Source organism: Manis pentadactyla, chromosome 7, assembly GCF_030020395.1.
Source record: "Manis pentadactyla isolate mManPen7 chromosome 7, mManPen7.hap1, whole genome shotgun sequence".
NCBI classification, from domain to species: Eukaryota; Metazoa; Chordata; class Mammalia; order Pholidota; family Manidae; genus Manis; species Manis pentadactyla.
In genome coordinates, this window is record NC_080025.1 from 84,183,913 (window position 1) to 84,204,573 (window position 20,661).

General features: G+C 30.9%; 1 protein-coding gene across 4 annotated transcripts in view; it reads left to right on the forward strand.

Annotated features, from left to right (window-relative positions):
• PHF14 (PHD finger protein 14) overlaps positions 1-20,661 on the forward strand; it is a 204,791-nt gene that overhangs the window by 126,966 nt on the left and 57,164 nt on the right. For 3 of the 4 annotated variants that reach the window (XM_036894472.2, XM_036894473.2, XM_036894471.2), the window contains one exon: positions 10,088-10,205. In XM_036894472.2, coding sequence (XP_036750367.1) covers positions 10,088-10,205 — 118 coding nt within the window. Of the gene's footprint in view, positions 1-383; positions 538-10,087; positions 10,206-20,661 lie in introns of those variants that run through there. The other variant, XM_036894474.2, reaches the window with a different exon arrangement.

Consider the following 20,661-nt stretch of genomic DNA (forward strand, 5'->3'; position numbering starts at 1 on the left):
GATTTAAAAAATTGCAAACTGCTATTTTTCAAAACATTGATTAAATACATGTTTGCTTATATAAATACAAACCCTTCAACATTTTAATACTTTCTTTTTTGTTTTATTAAATTAAATTTGTCAAGCAAAAATAGAGGTAGTTATAATAATAATACAAGAGGAGGCAACTCAATATTTCAAGTGATAAAATAGTTGCATTTTGACCAGTAAGAATTCTGCACATGATCATGGCATTTAGGTTTAGGATATCTATCTCTGTGGACCAGATCATATTTTTTTTTTTGAATCTACTGTGGTATTGTTAATATGTTTCATAAGACATAGTGCAGAGCTGCTATGATCTTTAAATGTTAATGTTCTTTTCTTATCACTTTACTGTGTAGATACCCTTCATGAGACCCAACTCTGCCACAGCTCATCCTCGGAGGCAATCCTGGAAACCTCTTTTATAAGTGTGATTTTAAAAATGTGGATAACACTCTCAATAGAATACATAAAGTAAAGGAGAACAGCTATCTTGTCCTTCCCATAAGCTTATCACTGCAAAAAGTTGCCTTTGCTTGTCAGGTTTGAATAGAATGTAATTGATTGGTTTGTTACTTGGACTGACAAGGCAGTTAATTTGCCTGTGGGATTTTTTCTATTTTTTTCCTTGTACTTTTTTTTTTTTTTTGCACTAATCAGAAACATTTGATATGTGCATTGTTGAAAACTACTAGATAATGTCTGTCAGAATTGTCCTAAGTAACGTCTTTCCCTCTTGCCTCTTTGGCAAATGATGATACACAGTGTTTGGACTTAATGAAGAGTAACGGAAGCCTGTGGGACTTAAATGCAATGTGCTCCTCACTGTTGTTAAACAATATCAATAACAAATAAGAAAGACAATGCATTCCACTCGTCTGCTAATCTGTTTCATCCAGCTTAATACATATATTCATATATGAAATGCTGTGCTGGAAAACAGCTATAGACTCTTACATGAATTGTTATTTCTATTTATAATATTCAGCAAAAGTGAAAGACCTGTGAAGTATATGCCATTCTAATTTTGATTATTAGTCCTAGTGTGAAAGCACTTTTAGCATGAAGTTTTCTCAGTTTTAAGCTCATTAATAACAGTATGTCTATGTTGATCTCTAGATATTTTTTAGCAGTACCCGAATTTATTCAGTCTTCATTGATTTAATATGGACTTTCTGTGTTCAATATAATTTTATTTTCTCGACCTTAAATAAGAGATTATGAAATAAGGATGGTGATACAAAGTCTATTGACTATAGACATCCTGCCAGCTGAGAGATCTTCATCAACATCTGTATCTCCAGAGGTTTACAGAATTAAAATTTGATCTTCAAACTTTAATGATCCAGTTTTAAGTCAACGACAGAAATATGTTGAATATTCATCACTCCATCTTGAACTGATTTAGAAGAGACTCTTTGCTGAAATTGAAATGCACATATACATGTAAACTGTCAATATGTCTCTTGCAATTTCCTGAGTTATAAATGTGGTTTTGGCATCTTTTCAGATATAGTGATAACTGAAAATAGTTCAGACTTTAGGAATAGAGTAGGCAATGTTATAAAGTCATGAGCAAGTGTAAATATAAAGTTGTTGTATGCTAGTATTCTATAATTATAGTAAGGAACCATATTGGATAAGATGTTTAATAAAACTAACATGTATATAAAATATGTATAAACTGAGATTGTTAACTTATCAAAAGATCTGACCACATTGGAGGAAAAATATTAATATCTGTAGCAAAACCAGTAGCCCTTTTTTCTTTTGTAAGGATAAGAAAGGACTCATAATCTATCACCACATAAGGTTAAGAAAAATTTGGTAATTATTACTATTACTAGATTCTAGGTGATTTTTAGAAAAATCACAGACTGCCATTTTCTTAAAAGAATATGCTAATGGAAGTAGACCCTGACACTCCTTGATACCCGGTGACAAATTACTACTGGTCATTTTATTTTTTGAGAAAAAAATTAGGCCTTGTGGTTTTTGTGTCACTATTAATCAAAATCCTTTCTACCTTGGTTCTAATTAGAATACTTCACTATCATCATTCTCCATCTTGCAATCTTTAGTGGTGGATACGCTATTATATATTTGGTGCTAGCCCTAAAATCTTTATGCCACATCACAGCTATAAACTGAGTAAGTCATAAGATCATTGGTCCTGCAAATGTTTATTTGGGGCAGGAAAACTTTTGAAGGGAGTAGAATAAAACATTTTCCCTTAATAGTCTCCTAAATACTCTCATGCTCTCATATTTCTACAGTATAAAATGAACTATTTTCTATAATTGGTCCAATTGCTATTGAAAGGAGATATTAATGTGTGTTCAAGAAAATAGGCACTAAATGGTTCATATTTAACAGATAATACATCTAAGAGAAAAAAAGATGGTTGTTTGTCACACATAGGGAAAAGAAAAAACACTAAAATATCAGGGAGGAAATTACATGACTTTGAAATGAAGAAGAATGACACAGTAGTATAGAACAGTGGTTCTCAAACTTTACAGTGCACCAGAATCACATGAAGGATTTGTCAAAACATAGGTTGCTGTCCTGTTCCCCTTATCTTCCTCCTCTCCACTTTATTCCCTTCTGTCTCTCTGCAGTTTCTTATTCAGTGGATCTGGGCTGAGGCCTGAATCTTTGCATTTCTAGTAAGTTCCCAAGTGGATCTGATGCTGCAGGGACACCACTTTGAGAACCATCTGTATGTAATATTTTTAAAGAATCATTGTATTGTAGTTGACATTGATTGGGTATGACTAATCTCCTTAAGAACGCTCTTAAATTTTCTAAAATACTCTTTCAAAAATATTTGTGGAAGTCTTTGAAGTGGTTTCATCTACAACATATACAAAGTAATTTCTTTATTTTCATAAATTTAGTTAATTTATTTTACACCTGTTATGGGGACAGCACTATATTAGGTACAGAAACAGAGGAACATAGCCTTTGTCCACAATTCATAAATTCCTTGTTGAAAAAAGATTTGAAATTTGGGGTATGTTTAAACATGAAATTACCGAGTATCATAATTCTTCCAAGTGGTAAAGATACTTCAAGACAAGTGCTGGGCATAAAACCCACAGGGCATAAATCTGCAAAGAAGTAAAAAGCTAACCTTTTCAAACAATAAGGCTTCTCTCTCACTTACCAACCTTATATTTCCCTGTATGGCCCCGGAAGATGACTGGTTAGCCAGAGACGGGTAAGATTCCTCAAGGGAGGAACAACCTAAGACAGGCACAGTCGCAGGGGGGCCATCAGGTGAGAAATTGGGGATCAACAGAGGTGAGGCTTAGAACCTCACCCCCCCTGTTTTGAGAGAAATCTTCTGCATCCATGGATGTTTTGTGCCCTTGTCTAGCTTGGATTAATACTTAGTCTATAGGCACACACCTGATCATCTACATTTGCTCTCTTACAGCACTAAACTATGTTTTATACCTTTATCTTGCAGCTACCTACCACTTCAGCATTTTATTAATAATAATAATAATAATAATAATAATAATAAGGGAGAAATGTGGGATTCACATATAAATCAAGTATAAAAATCAAACGAATATTCATATTTGACCTGATTGTTTATAGTTCATAATGTGTGATCAAAACCGAAAGTTTCTGTGATGACTGCCCTTGCACTGTTCACCATGTAAAAACTTGTTCACCATGTAAGAACTTGTTTGTTATGCTTCAGAAGATTGGAGACTGTTGAGAATTAGGCTTGGGGTTGATTAATGATTGTGCATTGAGTCCCCTATACAGAATTTTATTGTTGTTAACTACCATTTGATCATTAAATATGAGAGATGCCCTCTAAAAAAAAAAAACATGAAAAAATTTAGCATTAACTTTTATCCATCTCAAGTTTCAAAATTGTATCTATACATCATTTATATATAATTGATATTCATGGGTTTCTTGAATGTTTATCTGATTTTATATTTATGATGTTAAAAATAGGTTGCTGACCAGTAAGTAATGAGAATATTTTCACTCATTATCCTATTTCCCTATTTTTACATCCTGTTACTTTATGAGACCACTCTTTAAACACTAATGTTCCTAATTTGACAGACTTACCACTATTTTAATGATTCACAATATGGGAATGATTTATGAATATTTCGCCAAAAAAGATAAGAGGAATTCAGAAGGACTCTGTGCAGCAGAGTGGAATATTAACATCAAAAATCTTTTCTTAATGTTCTGAAATCACTTTTGATAGCTGAGACTTTAAGAGACTTAGCTTTAGAGTTGCATAGCATATGAAGGCAGAAATTTTTCCTACCTGTCTGAGTAAGCACTTTGTAAATTTACATAGTACTAAGCATTATGATTAAAAATATTTCTAAGATGGACATGCTTTGCAAATACTCTTTGTAAAAATGTAGGCCTCTTTCTCCTAGTGCTTACTCTTAAAGACTTTCTGTAGGCCTGCTGATAAGATTCACTGCTGTTCAGGTACATAAGATAAAAAGAAATTGCATGCTCATGCTGGGCTTTGTAAATAAAATGAGATTGACCCTAGACATTATTTCATTTATTTGATTTACATCATAAAATCAAGATCTACACTATTGATTAGAGCATAATTAGTTAATTATGAACATGGAAATACAAAGTTTTGTGGGGCTTGAGCACAGCAGGCTTTAATGCTGAAAATTTTCCAAGGGCATGAGCAGATGGAGATCAATTTATTAAAGAACAAAGCAGACGTGTTTCAGGTATAGAAATGTCTAGTCATTCTCATGCTGTGAAGAGGAACTTGACTTTATTGTGTATTTTTATATAAATTCTTTTTCATGTTTTATTTTTTCTTTCACTTACAGTCTTGTAATCTAGCTGCTACAGATGTGGCTAACTGAATTGATCCCATTATTTTAGTTATCATTATATATGAATTTGGATTTCAATAATTATCCAAATAGTTTTTCCAGTTAATTAATTTTCATGTATAAAGAATACTTTGACTTTCTTACTGCTCATTCATTCATATTGCCTGTGATAAAAGTCTATAGTGGCATTAAGGAAGGTATGTTCGAGACCTCCACATTAGTCTTACATTTGCAAAATATGATATGTAGAAGACATTTTCTAATTATTTTGTTTAGAAAATGCTCACATAGGTGGTTAGCACTAAAATTGTTGTAAAATGTAAGGACTCACATGTCTATTGACATTAAATGTTTGGGATTTTTGTGACATTAAAATGTTTTATATGATATTGGTAGAACACAGAATTTTGTACAAGCTTGTATTATTTTTAAAGTGATTTAACTCATGAGCCACTATCCTGTATTTTCTCCGTCTGTTAAAATGAGTAACTGAAATAACTGGCTACCATTCAGTGGAAGAATCTATCTCTTTTGGTTAACAGATTTGCGTAGGTATTTAAGTTAGGTTTATTTAAGCAATGACAATATTCAAGATCAATTTTTTTTATCATTCTTGTATAGAATTTTTACATAGAAATGATGAAAAAGTAAGAATGTCTAACCCCTCAATTCTCTTGATACTGAGGTTTTTTTTTTAAGGGAACAGATGTAATAGTGTATATTTTCAGAGTCAGTTCTTTATCTCACTCTATATTGACTTGGAAAGGACCTAAATAAAAATGTTCCATTGACATAAGAAATAGCTATGATTATAGAATAGCTTGGTCATAAAATATGTATATTCTTTTTCCAATCCCATGGTATGGATTTCTCTTCTTCCTGAAGTTTAGCTTATCATCTGGCTATAAATTATATGCATAGGTGGTGCACTTGTTTTAGGGTTTAAAAGTAGTTACTTAGTGTACTCGCCTAGTGAAATTATCAATTGGAAAGGGAAGAAGTTTAAGAAAATACTTACTTTTAGCCTGTCTGTTAGGCACAGGCAGAAATAAAACAGTTGTTTCTTTTTGCTTGTATCATATTCTCAGTAATTAGGTAAACATGTGATTCTATGGATCATAGGACATATGAACATAAATCATTTTCTTCCTCTTCTTTGTCTAGGGTACTTTACTTAACCATATGCTAAGTAAGTATTTTAAATATGTATAACACTGTGTTTATTTGGTCACTGCATTTTGTTAAATGAATGTGTAAAAGACCATATATATAGCTGCTTTATTATTTACATCTGTGTCCATTATGATTTTGATGCCTAGGAAGTTGTATTTAGTAAGAATCAAATTAATCGGGTGTCCTTTTCTCTTTTAAATAGGATTCACTTCATGTCATCTAAAATTCCATTTTAAAATGCCATATAATGTTAATGTGTACAATATTTATTAGATGTTTAAAGGATACTTCTTTAAGCATTCAGTTTCCATTTTATTAAAAAAATTCATAGTGTTTCTTTATAGATTAGTTTTATATTATCTTTTAATATTTTAAGACATTGCCTTCCTAGTTAACATATGTGCTATTTGTATATTAGTCTTTTTATTACATAGACAGTTGTGTTATTTAATAAAGTATATTGTGTTATATCACTTTGCTTTTGTGGGTCAATGACTGCTTTTGCAAAAGAGTTTTAATACATGTTAGTCACGATTTCTTTTGATAAGTATGTACTCTACTGTGTGCTGCAATTATGTGTTTACAAGTACACTTGTAAGAAGTAGGAGTAGAAACCGTAATTACCATGTGATCAATAACTATTTCAACTCTGTTTCAGCTTTTAGGTAGCAGAATGAATGCAGACCCTTAAGAGTTTCTGATTCTCAACTTTTTTAAATGATCTAAGTTTGTAATATAGCCAGAATTTGTTGGCTGACAAAATTTGCTGCAATTTACAAGTGGTATATATATATATATCTATATGCGTGAAATAAGTAATCTACTATTTTTACCATCTACATTGTTCTTTGATTTCTGGAATTCTTAATGGTGTCTGTTATATTTGCCTATCTCATATTAATTCTTCAAATTCTTCTCAAGTTCACTTGTGTCACTGAGGATATTTCTGTTACCAGCCCATAAAGCTGTAGATTTCTTCAATTTAATAGTGTAGAAAACAACCAGATTTTTCCCACATGGAAATAATTTTAGTCACTTGAAGTTATTATTTGTGTATTTGTTTATTGACAGAGTTATGGATTTCAAGATTGGGTCATTTATATTTTTGTTTTCCTTCTGGATTTTAGCAGGTTCTAAGTGTATTAACTACTCCTTTTTGCTGTTTAGTCTTGGAATTGCAGTTTTATTTACTGATGAGTGAGTTATAACTTGAGAAAACTCCCATAACACCCCCTAATTCTGACAAGCAAATTTTGCCTTTCCTCTGGGACCTGTCACAAATACATTATAGTTCTACATGCAGACTAAGTCATTGTAAAAGATATCACTAATGAAGGAATCAGCAGGACTAGGTCACTTCCAAATGGCATCTACTTCAACATTATCTTCTAACAAATATAGCATATAAAGCCTTTGTTTTCCCTTTGTATTTATTCTTAAGCTAAAAGGTAGCTTGATTTTATAATTAACTGAAATCAACTACAAATTGGAACTATATCAATATAGCAAACTTGTTCTTAATTTATTAGCTAGAAGTTGGTATATAGATATACCAACAAGAATCACCCACATACATGAAGGTGAAAAATAATGAATTATGATTTACCTTTGTATTCATCATGGTGTTTGACTTGAGTTATACACTAGAAGTCATAATTCACAGGTTATTATGACATAGATATAAAGTAAATATGTAACAATTAGGTTGTAATTTGATATGAACTAGGAAAACATTAATTCCCTAATTCTTCACCTATCAAAAGCCCAGATTATTGGCAATCTGAACTATATGGAAAACTTGAAGTTAAGCAAAAAAGACTATATATATTTAACAAAATTGAGTACATGTGCTTAAGTCAGTAGAACTTACCATTTTCATGTCTTTTTACTGTCAGTTTTCATAGTCTTAATAAGTTTAGAGATCTGGTTTTTGAATAGATAACAAATTATTTTTGGGGAAATGCTGCTTTGATGAATACATCAAAATATCAGAAAGCAGTGGCTGATCCTTTTCAGGCAAGGATCCTGAGATATCTATTAAAGTTGATTATAGGAATTAAACAGAACAGCAGACTGACGGCACTCACTCCATGTGCAAAATGCTGGCACACCATTAGACACATAACAGCAGCATCTGTTACTCATACTCATGACCCTGAGATGACTATAAAATAGAGTAAATTATATGTAATGTATTGTCTTGGTGGAGCAAAGAATGTGATTCTTTTTAAATTTCCCATCAAAAATTATTGAAATACTAGTTTTCATGCTTGAAGAAATATGTCCTGAGCTATCTAGAAATCTCAACTTTCTGATAAACTGAGAAATGCTTATACTCTGAAGGTTCCTATAACAATTTTTAATGCAGTTGAAATGTTAACTATTGAAAGGTAAATAATTTGAATTGGGAAGAATACATAAAACTGTGTGGGCTTGCCATTTAGTCTCTTTATATTGCATTTGATGTTAGGTGTATGTTATCTTTTATTTTCCCTTAATGCCAGAACAATGGGTATTTGAATATTTTAACTGCTTTTAAATATAGTTTTGGATAGTTTATTCATAACATTGGCATTATAAATAGAGTAATATTATTCCTAGTTGATTTTATTTTTCCTATATCTAGAATTATCATAGTAAACATTACTTTTCAAGTGCTTATCTTGAATCTAAAACAAGGTTCTTGTAAAAGTACATAAGTTTATTTGGTTCATAAGGAGGAGGAGGAAAAAATGCATAAACTTATGACATAAAATTGTATTTTAACCTCCTTTTTACCTGAATAACTTAGCTAAGTTGCTGTATTTCTGAAACTCTTGATTCCCAAGATGGGTCTTTGGTAGATTGGGTTTTGTAGCATGATAAAAAATTTTTCTGTAAATGTACATTTATAGTCCCTTTATGTGATGGTTTTTAAAAGTCAATTTTTTTCTTTGTTGTTTATAGAAGTAGTTCCTTCCCTTTTATTCTAATAAAGGTTATTGAATAGTAATTTTGCACTTTACTCAAGTGATATATGTCTTATACAAATTTTTCCCTTTGGTTTCTCAGTTATGGATTTCTCAAAGAGAATCTGGTAAACCAATGTGAAGTTGTTTTTTTTAATTTAAAAAGAGCACAAAGAAACTGAGCAATATACTCCTTTCTCTAAGATGTATACATTTTCGTTATTTGCTGCTAAACTTTGGTCTTTTTTTCCCAACTGATGCAAAATTCCTTATACAAACCACTGAAATAATACAGATCTCTCTTCATTGTCAGCAGGATGACATTGTCTGAAACGAAGAATAGGTATGATAGTTTTCTTAGATTTTGTACACGATAGGTGGCAAAGACACTTTCAAAACATTTGTTAATAAGCTCTAAAATGTACTAGGAGGTACTCTGGAAAACCAAATGCACTAAGAAAAGTGACAGGTAAATTTTGAGAAAACTTATATTTAATAAAGTAATATAAAAATCTTAGAATGGTTTCTATTTGCTATAGATTGTGTTAGCATGATATAAACATTAGTAAATTCATTTACAGTCTCCCTTAACCTGGAGAGAGGGATGAGGTATAAATTGTGTAGAATTGATTATAGAGTAGTATAACCTAGTAAAATTCCTTAGAATTATAAATATTTTCTAATCATGATGTATTGGACTGAATTGATAATCTTGAATTATATATACTATTAAATGTTTTTAAGGTAATGGGCAAATGATTAACTCTTAAAGTTCAAAATTGAAATTGTTTTGAACACATATGGCTATGCATGTATACATTAATTCATATACTCTTAACGATTTTACTATCAGTGTGTTCTGAATGATATTTGTTTTGTTCGTTAATTACATTGTTGCTGTATTTTGTTTTTCCTAAAACATTTATTTCAGGTTTAGATTGTCTTTGTCATAAACATTAATAATCTTAGGCACTAAGGATAGAATTAAGAGTGGTATAGTTGAAATGTACAGTAGTCTGCCATCTGTCTTTGAAAAAGATGGTTTTTGTATTATTTAGATAAACCATAAATCTGTTTGCCCTGCAGGTGTGATGAATGCAGACTGTGTTACCATTTTGGCTGTCTGGATCCTCCTTTGAAAAAGTCTCCTAAACAAACAGGCTATGGATGGATATGTCAGGAGTGTGATTCTTCATCTTCTAAGGTAAGGGAGAAAAAGTCTGTAAGAAAAAGTGTTTCCCTTCATTTTGATAGCTTTTGTATATCACACCATCACCTTCTTAATTTTAAGGAGAATTGGAATATGAAGTACTGACATTTTAATCTACTACACTTTAAGAATACATTGCCATTGTTATTTTGCCCTTAAATTAAGGAATAAAACTTCAGTAAGTTATATAAATTTTCTCTAATTTGTGTATTCTTTATATTACTGTTAGCATATTAAATAGTGTACCAGTAAACAAAAGTTACCCCTCTGCTAATTTACCACACCTAGAGAATGGCAGCATGTCTTAAGTTATAAAAAATTTGTTTTTATATATATTAGATTACATATATATAATATACATATATACATATATGCATATTAATATCTTTAAGTGTTAAGCAACAGAATAACCAATAAAATCCAGTTTTATTTTGTAGATGACTCATACTAAGTTTTTGTAAATGTTTTATAAGGTCTGTTCTTTGAGAGAACTAGTTTTTATATCCTAAAATTTCTTTCTGATTTTTATTTTAGCTAATTAGCAAGGATGAAATTTCTAGTAAGTTTATTTTATAGTTTATCTCAAAAAATAAACTACTGAAATTATGTCTTCTGAATATCAGTATTATAACCCTAAATTGGGTCATCCACAGTTTAAGATTATTGTGTGTTTTTTTTAAAGTTTTTAAATTGCTAGACTCCTGATGCTTTGACTCATTTGACAGAAATGTTGAATATATTTGAACCAAGACATTCTGGTCAGATATGGTTTGATCACATTGTACTTCCTTAAATAGACAATGGAAATTAACTGTCATTCTAATATGGACATCAAGCCATCTTTCTTAACTGGTACTTAAATGCATTTTTCTGTTCTAGAGTGAATTAAAATTGATAGTGAATTCCTGTCTGATCATGGAATCAAAAAATATTCTTTTTATCATCAGTTAAAATGATTTGTTCCAGCTTACCATAGAAGGCATCTATAAAAGTTTATTAAAAATTGCAGAAAAACATTTGGTTATAGAAAAAAACTAAAGGTTTTATTAAATAGCCAAATTTATTAAAAATTTCACATTCATATAATGAATAAAATAGAATATATTTTCCATTTTGTGTAATAATCAAGCATTTTTGCCCACTGTTTTAAACTATACAATATGAAGAATAAATTTCTAGTCATTTTATTAAGACCCATATTTAAGAGGGAGCATACTTAATATCAAAAAATTTTATTACATATGTAAAAAATGCTTTCTAGTCTAAGTGCAAAAAAAGAGTGGGCAAGCTGTAGATTTTAGGTAGTTGTCTTTTGAGACTCTTTGTGGTATAGTATAATTTTTCTAAGTACATTTTTTGTTTGGGGTTTCCTTTTACCCTCAATAAGCAGATTAGGAAAGCAATATTTGAAAAAGTGTTAGTGACTTCTATAAATATACCTTTTGCCATCTTTTGAAAAGGTTCTATACTGCTGTAAATACATAGCATTTTTTGAAAAGGTTCTATACTGCTGTAAATACATAGCATTGTATTAAATGCAAAGAGTGGCTTTATTAAGTTACATTAATTTTGTTAATGAATACTGAAAATGCAAGGGGTCATATTTCACCTGTGTTGGGAATTATCATACATTTTGTAAATGTAGTAAGTGGTAGTAGCCATTGAGAAAGGTAAGGTGTTTCGTTTTCATTTTTCACTCTACCAGAGAATAGGTCTTTGGACTCTGAATGTAAATCCCTTAGGGAGGCACATTGTTAGAAAACTTGGCTTGTATTTGTTGTATTCTGTTTTGCCTTTGATTGAATACCAGCTTTAAACATCTGACATTTTCATAATTTCATCCAAATGTGGTATCTAATTTTTGAAATGTCACAGCAGCTTACTTTAAGGATTACAGCATGAATTGGATTTGTATTTTTATTACACCCCATGACTATTACATACTACTTTGTTTCAATGAGAAATTAAATTGAATGTAATAATAAGCTGAAAGTTAAGGAAACTTAATTCATTCCCTTGAATGTTTGTGTTGCATCAATTCTGTCTTGCTCACTTTTGAAGACCTCCATTCTTGGCCAGCAGGTAGTAAATTTCTATTTTCTCTTGAAAGATGTTTGCTAGTTTTGGATCCCAAGATGAAAGCATTGATAGTGTCATGTTTTGTAATTCAGTGAATTGCTGCAGAAGCTTTTAACATCAATAAATTAACACTGGTATGTTATCACCATCTAGTCCTGAGACCTCATGTCAAGTTTTGGCATTTGTCCCAGTAAAGTCCTTTATAACAAGAGGTTCTGGTACAGAATCACTGGTTTCATTTAGGTTTCATGTTTCTTGATCTCGTCTAGATAGTCCCTTAGTCTTTCCTTGACTTTCACTACTTTGCCACTTTTGAAGATTGTAGAATGTTTTTCACTTTGCATTTTTCTGACTTTTTTTTTGTGGTTAGATTCAGTTACACATCTTTGGTAAGAATACCACAGATGTGATGTAGTATACATTCTATCAGGTGACATGATTTCAGTTTGAACCATAGATGATGATGTTAACTTAAATCACTTGATTAAGTTGTTGTCTGTAATCTCCAATCTCTTCCCATTTCTAATTAATAAATAATTTGTGGGGAAGAACCTTGAGGTTTTGTAAATATCTTATTTCTCATCAAACTTTCATTTTCTATTTTATTCAATGAATTATGTTGATTTTTTAAATTATTTATTTAGATGTTCAAATTGTCCCAAATTTGGCTAATGGAAACCATTTCAGGCTGGTCTCTGCTACTTCATCCTTGTAGCTGTATCCTTTTGGCATGCTTCCAGCAATCTTTGTGTGCTTCCATACTAAAGATGTTCCAGGCTCAACTTGTAGGTTTCCTTCTCCTTTTCTTGGAACCAGCCATTTCTCCAAGGAACTCTGATTTCTTTTAGCAGAGAATGGTAGGTAGAAACCAAGATCTGGGTACTAGATGTGCTCATTGTTACTGGGATGTTATTCCCCTAGGTCTTCTCAGTAAATAGAGGGAAGGACTAGATATATGTGTGTACATTCATACGCATACACATTTACATCTACTTTTCTATGTCTTTATAGATATTAGAAACCATTCTGGCTTTTCTCCCCATCCATATTTGGAAGTCCCTGACTGAATATTGGCTCCCATTATCCCTAATGTATATTCCTATATGATTAGTCCCAATATAAAGCTAATCTCTTGACCTCCACCACACATGGACACCAACTTTGCTTACCACAACCTAATGGCTTTTAGACTAAATTGTTCAGAAAGGGGAGAGAAAGGGAATGAGGGTGTTTATATTTATATTTTTTACAAGCTCCTCAAATTATTTTAATGAGCAGTAAGGAATAAGAACCCCTATTTTATGTATTGTTTAATCCTTCAGTTATTAGAAAATTGCTTAAGTTAAGAATTTTATAGAACTTTAAAACAAAACTACACAATGTACGTAACACTGGTCCAACTTCTACAAGCTGACACTTTTAAATTATGTTGTATTCATAAAATTTTTTAAATATAGGGCACAGTTCACTATTCAGTCTTTTTCTAGAATATATTTGATATAGATCTCAACAAATGTCTGCTGAAATGCCCAAAAGGAAGATAATTTATTTTGACATGGTTGAATGAACGTGTATAAATATTTCTTTTTAAAGTGCTTAATCCAAGTATATATTAAGAAAACCCACTGAGACTTTAAATATACATCACATATTTTACAGTGACTGTGCCAATTATGATTTTAGCTTTTTATCCTTGTTTAAGCTCTGTTTTATGAAAAGCCATACAGTATAGATGGCAGGTCATTATCTGACTGCTACAAGATGAGCTGTCTTAGTTTAGAGCCCTCTACTTGGTTCACTCCTATTTGATCTTCTAGTGTACTACTATTTTTGACCAGTAATAAGTTGAATTCATAGGCACAGAAATCTCATCTAAATCCCTAATAGAAGATTTTCTAGAAATACAAATGCATTATATACCTGCTGAGGCAAATGGCACGTTTTGATAAACATTTATATTAGAAATACCCCAAGGGAAGTATGATTTTTTTTTCACTTTTGTTTTATTTTCTTAATTTTCTTGCATTGATCAACAAGAATTCTGTAACTGATATGCTTATATCAAAATAACATATATAAATGCTCATTTTGAAGTAAAACAGTGATTGAGAATTTTGCCTCTTTAAGAACAGAACAAAAGATGTCTCCAAGGAGTATCGTGCCACAATACATTAAACAAGCACATTTAATTGAACCTGGTAATACTGGAAATTGAATGTCTGAATTTTATGCATTTGAAGATTTATGAAAAATATAAGATTAAAATGAATAATCCATGAAAGTTCTTTTAAATTTGAAGCCTATAACTGACCCATAAAAAAAGGACTTTTTAATATTTTAACTGCTCATTTGACCTCTGGGATTTTATCTGACATTAGGATGTAATTTAAGTTTCTGAATTTAGCACGGTTGACAGAGAAATCATTTTCAGGTAAAACTTATATCACTTAACCATCTTAATTCAGTATTCTTCTAGCATTATGTGACAAGCTTTAGAGTTTACAATGATGTGCTTTGCCAAGCTTTACTGAGTTTTGATTTGCCTTTTTACTGATATAGGTATGAAAAGTCTAGAGAACAGTTGCTTATGCACTATCCTACATTAGAATCCCATAGAACAAATCTGTGGTGGCTACAGATATGGTGTAGTTATCACTGGTGGTGGCTATAGCTAAATATTTAAATTTTAGATTTCCTCTTTGTCAGTGTATGGATTAATGCCCACAAACTTCCAATTGATCTACTTTATCTTAGACTAAGTTCAGGCTGTTGCCAGTTATTCTAACATTTTCTCTGGCAGGCAAACTTGTTTGTATAAATGTATTTTAAGCCCTTAGTTTCTAATTGAGTGCAGTATTTTGAGACTAGTGAAAATGATTTATGAAATAAAAAAAAACTGGTGCCATTCATACTCATTAACAATTCCACTAATTACAGTGGGTACTGTACTTTTTTTTTTAAATAGAGTATGTTATTTCATGTACTGAACTAAACTAATTATCTATTTATCATTATTGCCGATGCAGAGAGGTTGTTACTTGATTGTGCTAGACGTGTTTCTGAAACCTATTCCTAGGTTATATTTTTACAAGTAACAATTTTCAGCAAGACAAAAAATGTTTATAGTTATTCTTGGATTAACTAGAATTGGAATCTATATTAATATGTTCAGTTCTGTAACCTAAGGTAGTTTTCATGCAGTCTGTATAATACACATTAAGTGTATTGGCATACTTTAGTACGTTGTGATCAAGTATTTTGTGGTAATCTTTTCAAAAATATGATTTCTTTCCTCCAGATAAAGTTTGTCAGTGTTTATGGCATACATTTTTATATTTCAACATCATATTCACAGAGAAAGAAAATGATTGGAACCTCTAAAATTTCATGTTTTCTCTATTAATAATTTGCAAACTTGAAAAACTAAATCACTTTTTAAGTTATATTTACTACACACTGAAAAACCAAGCCATTTTCTAATTGAGATATCATGTAGGCCTGATGCATACTGTGGAAACCATATGTGATAAGAAACTGAATCAAAACTGAGATAATTAATCAAAGTACAGAAGGGTGCCTTTCAAAACTCACCAATTTCATACTGTCCTTTATAGGGATGCCTTTCAAAACTCACCAACTTCATACTGTCCTTTAGTTTTAAAATAGTTTTTTGATGGCTTTATTTTTTATTATTTTGGAGGAAAAAGTCATCTACTGAAACTTTATCTTGATCTACTTTATCTGAGACTAAGTTCAGGCTGTTGCCAGTTATTCTAACATTTTCTCTGGCAGGCAAACTTGTTTGTATAAATATATTTTAAGCCCTTAGTTTCTAATTGAGTGCAGTATTTTGAGACTAGTGAAAATGAGACTGGTGGCTAAGCTAAAGGATATTTTATTATAGGTTTAAGAAGGAATATAGAATATATTGTGTAGACTTGTTATTCCAGTATTTACATATATCGTGCATGTGAGTGACATTATGTGTTGCAAAGAGGTGGTGCTAGTTGAAATATGCTAGGCCATTCTCAGAGCTGTGAAAGTAACACTTGAATAATAGGAAAGGCATAAATCCTTGCTTCAAAAAACAGAATGAGATTTCATGTATTGTAGATAGTTTATTCTTCTAATTTGTTAAAAATTTAAACATTTTATCATTTTGTAGAATTATTTACCCGTTAAAAAATTGTCTAACCTACATATTGTAGTTTAAGAAGTACCCTTTTGCCTATAACTAAGATTTCTTCCAATCTAGGAAAATTCAAAGAGTGAATACTGATAGTTAATGAAATTGAGTTCTGAAATAAAGTATGTTTAAGCATTCCAGTTTTGATATTCTGATAGAATCCTTACCAGGTTTGATAAGACTAGGGGTTTGGGACATTTAAACATCTTCATTTTTTTACATTTCTGAAATTAGGATGTATGTCTATAAGCAGTTTGTATCTGTAAGTGATAATACTTTTTTGCATAAAAATGTGTCATTAAACTTACAGAGCTAATTACAATCTGAAGCAAATAAGAAAATAGTATAATTTAAAATATGCAGAAAGCCAAAGTATATAATATGAAAACAAACTGGTTCAGATATTAACTATTTACATGGCTTCTGACTTTCAGTAAGTTGCTTCACCTGAGTAAGCCTCAGGTTGCTCATTTCTGAAAAGTTTAATGGCAATACTGGGAATAAAAGAGATAATCATTATGATATCTCTTCTTATTTTTATCAACAAGTAAGCATTTTAGCCACAGAGAGAAAAGTTCAAAATTAGTGACAATATTCTCATTTTCATATATAAGAAATGTTTTTAAAGGTGATCTGAAGAACGATTTTCTGTTTTCACACATACCAAATAAAAATCTTTGTCTCTCAGAGTTTCATACTAAAGGGTCATGTCTAACTTTTTCATTCACAAAAGTTCCATTTGTTTTAATTTCTTGCTAGAGTTAAAAGGCAATGAAAGCTATCTTTACAATTTGTTTTTGAATTAAGGCGCTATGGCTCTCTAAATTTTTTAATTATACGCTATTCCATAAGGTATTTTTTTAGATTTATTGTATATCATTAACATATTTTTTATATTGATGGCAATGCCTATTCCACATTAGTATTCCACATACACTAATGTATATTTTATAAGTAAGCATGATATTTAGAGAGTAAAGGTTTACTTTCATATTTAAACCACTGACTCTACCAAGTATTTAATAATAGGAAAAGACATAACTGATATGTGCATTTTTAAGAGGGAAACTTGTTTATAACTGAAGATCTATTTTGTTAATAGGTGAAGAAATATCTAAGAAATTCCACATAGACTGTGGAGGGACGTTAGTTCCTTGTCAATGTTATGAAAACAATAAGCTTGAAACTGAAATGAAAATAAAAAGTAAATAAAATTTAAAAGTAACAGACCGCTGAACACAGTTGTAAAATAATTTATGAATCCACTTTGTGAAGGTGTATGCAGATTTTGATAATAAAAGATTGATCAAGCCTAATGGCTTTTAGAGAGCAGACATGTACCAACAGCACATCCTTTTATTGTATAAATATCGGAGTGCTTTAAAGGATGGAAATGCGGGACGTTCTGGGCTAGTAATTTCACATTCCTTGCAGAGTCTGACAATTAAGGTTATTAACTTTTAGGGCATACTGCGTAAACATACTTAGAATTTCATAATGTAATTATGTGCCTTCGATGTTTTACAGCATTTATGCGAAGAGAAAACCTCATTCTTTAGTAAGGAAATTTGTACTCATTCTAAGATGCTACTAATGCCTTTCTCTTAGAAATGTAGAATCTTGGTATGTGCTTTATATGTATAAATCAAAGGGCAGTGATTTGTACATGTAAATTTTTCAGAACCCTGTCTTTACACCCCAAACTTCTCCTCTCTGCTACCGATTCCCAGTGGAAGAAACCATCAACAATATACTTCCTTAATCACAGCATATAAATTTCTCTATTTGTTACTATCATGTTACTTAAAAAATTATTATGTCTTTCCAGGAATATCAGATACACTATTCTTACTTCTCATTGGTAAAATGCAAAAAAAGCAGATTACAAGACTGTGGTTCATACTGTCTCCCACTGCCCCAACTTAGTCCAACTTAGTCCAGTCTTGCTTCATATTAGCTCCAGCTGTCATTTTGACAGGGCCTATAAACTACCTATAACTAATTTTAATGGATTAGGTAAACATCCCTTTATTCCTCTTTGTGCCTTATTTATAAAATTTTTTTAAATCTTCTTATTTATGTTTACATTATAACTTGAGATTTTCACCACTTGTCAATCCACATAACTCAAATGCCAGTGGTTTCTCCTCAAAGTACAATCTACAGACCACCTGCACTAGGATCTTCTAAAGTACTGTTAAAATACAGTTTGGTAGACCCTACACTGACCTGCGAATCAGTATTTCTGGAATGGTGCTCAGGAATGAGCTCTTTTACAAGCACCACAGGTCATGATGATCATTACAATCATTAAAGTTTAAGAGACACTGCTTTTGTCCTAATTTCTTTTAATCCCTTACACAGTTTTTCCTCTAATTCAAGTATTCACTTATTGTACTGATAAGACATGATTCTCAGACTTTATTGTTCTATAATAGGACTGTCTTTCAACCTCACGGCAGGTTCAGGGTAGACTGATGACACCTGAATTAAGGTTCAGTAGAGTAGCATTCCTGGATTGCTGATAGATCGTATTTCCTTTCTTCTTTGCATGTGCTGGAATTACCCAGCAATATCTCAAGGATCTTCTATGAGCTATAAATTCAGTTTTTCCCAATCAAGAATCATCCTCACTCTGCTTCATTCTTTTTCTACTTTTTTTTGGCAGTTGACATTGTTGGCAACTTCCTCCTTTTTACAGACTCCTTCCTTTATTGAATCTGTTCTCTCAGGTTTTCTCTCTTAGCAAACCATTTTTTGTCTTTTTGATAGACTTCTTTGACTTGTTTTCACAATCTTCTTTTTTCTGCATGTGACAGCAGCCATACCCAAAGCTCTATACCACACCAATTTTGCTACAGGAAACTTGGGATTTAGGATATAATGATCTGTCCACTTTATCTGAATTCATGGTTTTTGAGAAAAAGACTTTCTGCCTTTTAAAATATTATCATTTTGTATAATAATTAAGACATAATGTAATGCTAAACTTACCAGTAAATTTTAGTTGGCTATTTCCATTATCTAATAGTCTCCTTTTACTACAAAGTTTAAGTAGTATTTACTTAAGTTGGAGAACACATATCAACTTGATCTCTAAGTGAAGTATTATTATGAAGATATGATTGTGCTATAACTGAGGTGTTGGAATGTATTTTAGTTTTGTTTAACTTTAAAACTAGGGAGCAATAATTCAAAATAGCTATTTTTTAATACAAAAGTAATATCCTTTATGTAAAATCCTGCATCATAAACATATGTGCTTTCTACTCTTTTTCTCTTTACTATTTTCTTCTCTGTACTTTTCAGGAGAAAGTTGAGAATAAGAAAAATAAACTACCCGCATTGTGTATGTGTTTTCTAATTTTTAAAAATATTTATATGATTTTTTAATTTATTATAAATGTAATTATAAATAATGGTCATTGTAGAACATTTGGAAAATTTTAAAAACAAAAAAACATTTAAAATTACCTGTAATTACAGCACCTACAGGTATTACGTTTTGATCATGTTTTGGTAGCATATCCTACTACAACCTACTTTTTAAAATTGCAATCATTTACATCTGTTATATGGTCTTCTTTTCATGTGATTGTATATACATGACAGTTTTTCATGTTGTTAAATACTTTTTTATAACCAGATTATTAAGTACGTACTATATTCCTTTGCACAGAAATACTCTCAATGTAATTGCTGAGTCAAAATAATTAACATTTTAAAATAAAGTATCATTTAAGCAATAATAATAGTAATTAATATTTACTGAGTTACCTCTATGTGCCTAGTATTATCTAAGCACTTAAAATGTATAATCCCATTTAATCCCTATCAGTCTTTAAGGGGATTACTGTTTTGTATCTCCTTCGTTCAGGTAAAAAAAAAAAAAAGAAAAAAAAGATGAGATTCAAAGAATTTAAAGATTACACCACTAATAAGTGGTATAATAGTGATTCAAACACAGATCTACCTGACTTTAGAGTCTGTGTTTTAGAAATTTGCTTTCATATGTTGAAATAGGTTTTTTCTATTCCTTGTTACAATAAATTCTCAAATTAGATTTTGTCCTGAAGTCATTTTAGATTTTCATAATGTGGAAACTCAAATAATTTTCTTGTAATAAATAAACCACTGGTAATAGGAAAGGCAGAAATATCATTATTGTTAAGTAGTGGGATCTGT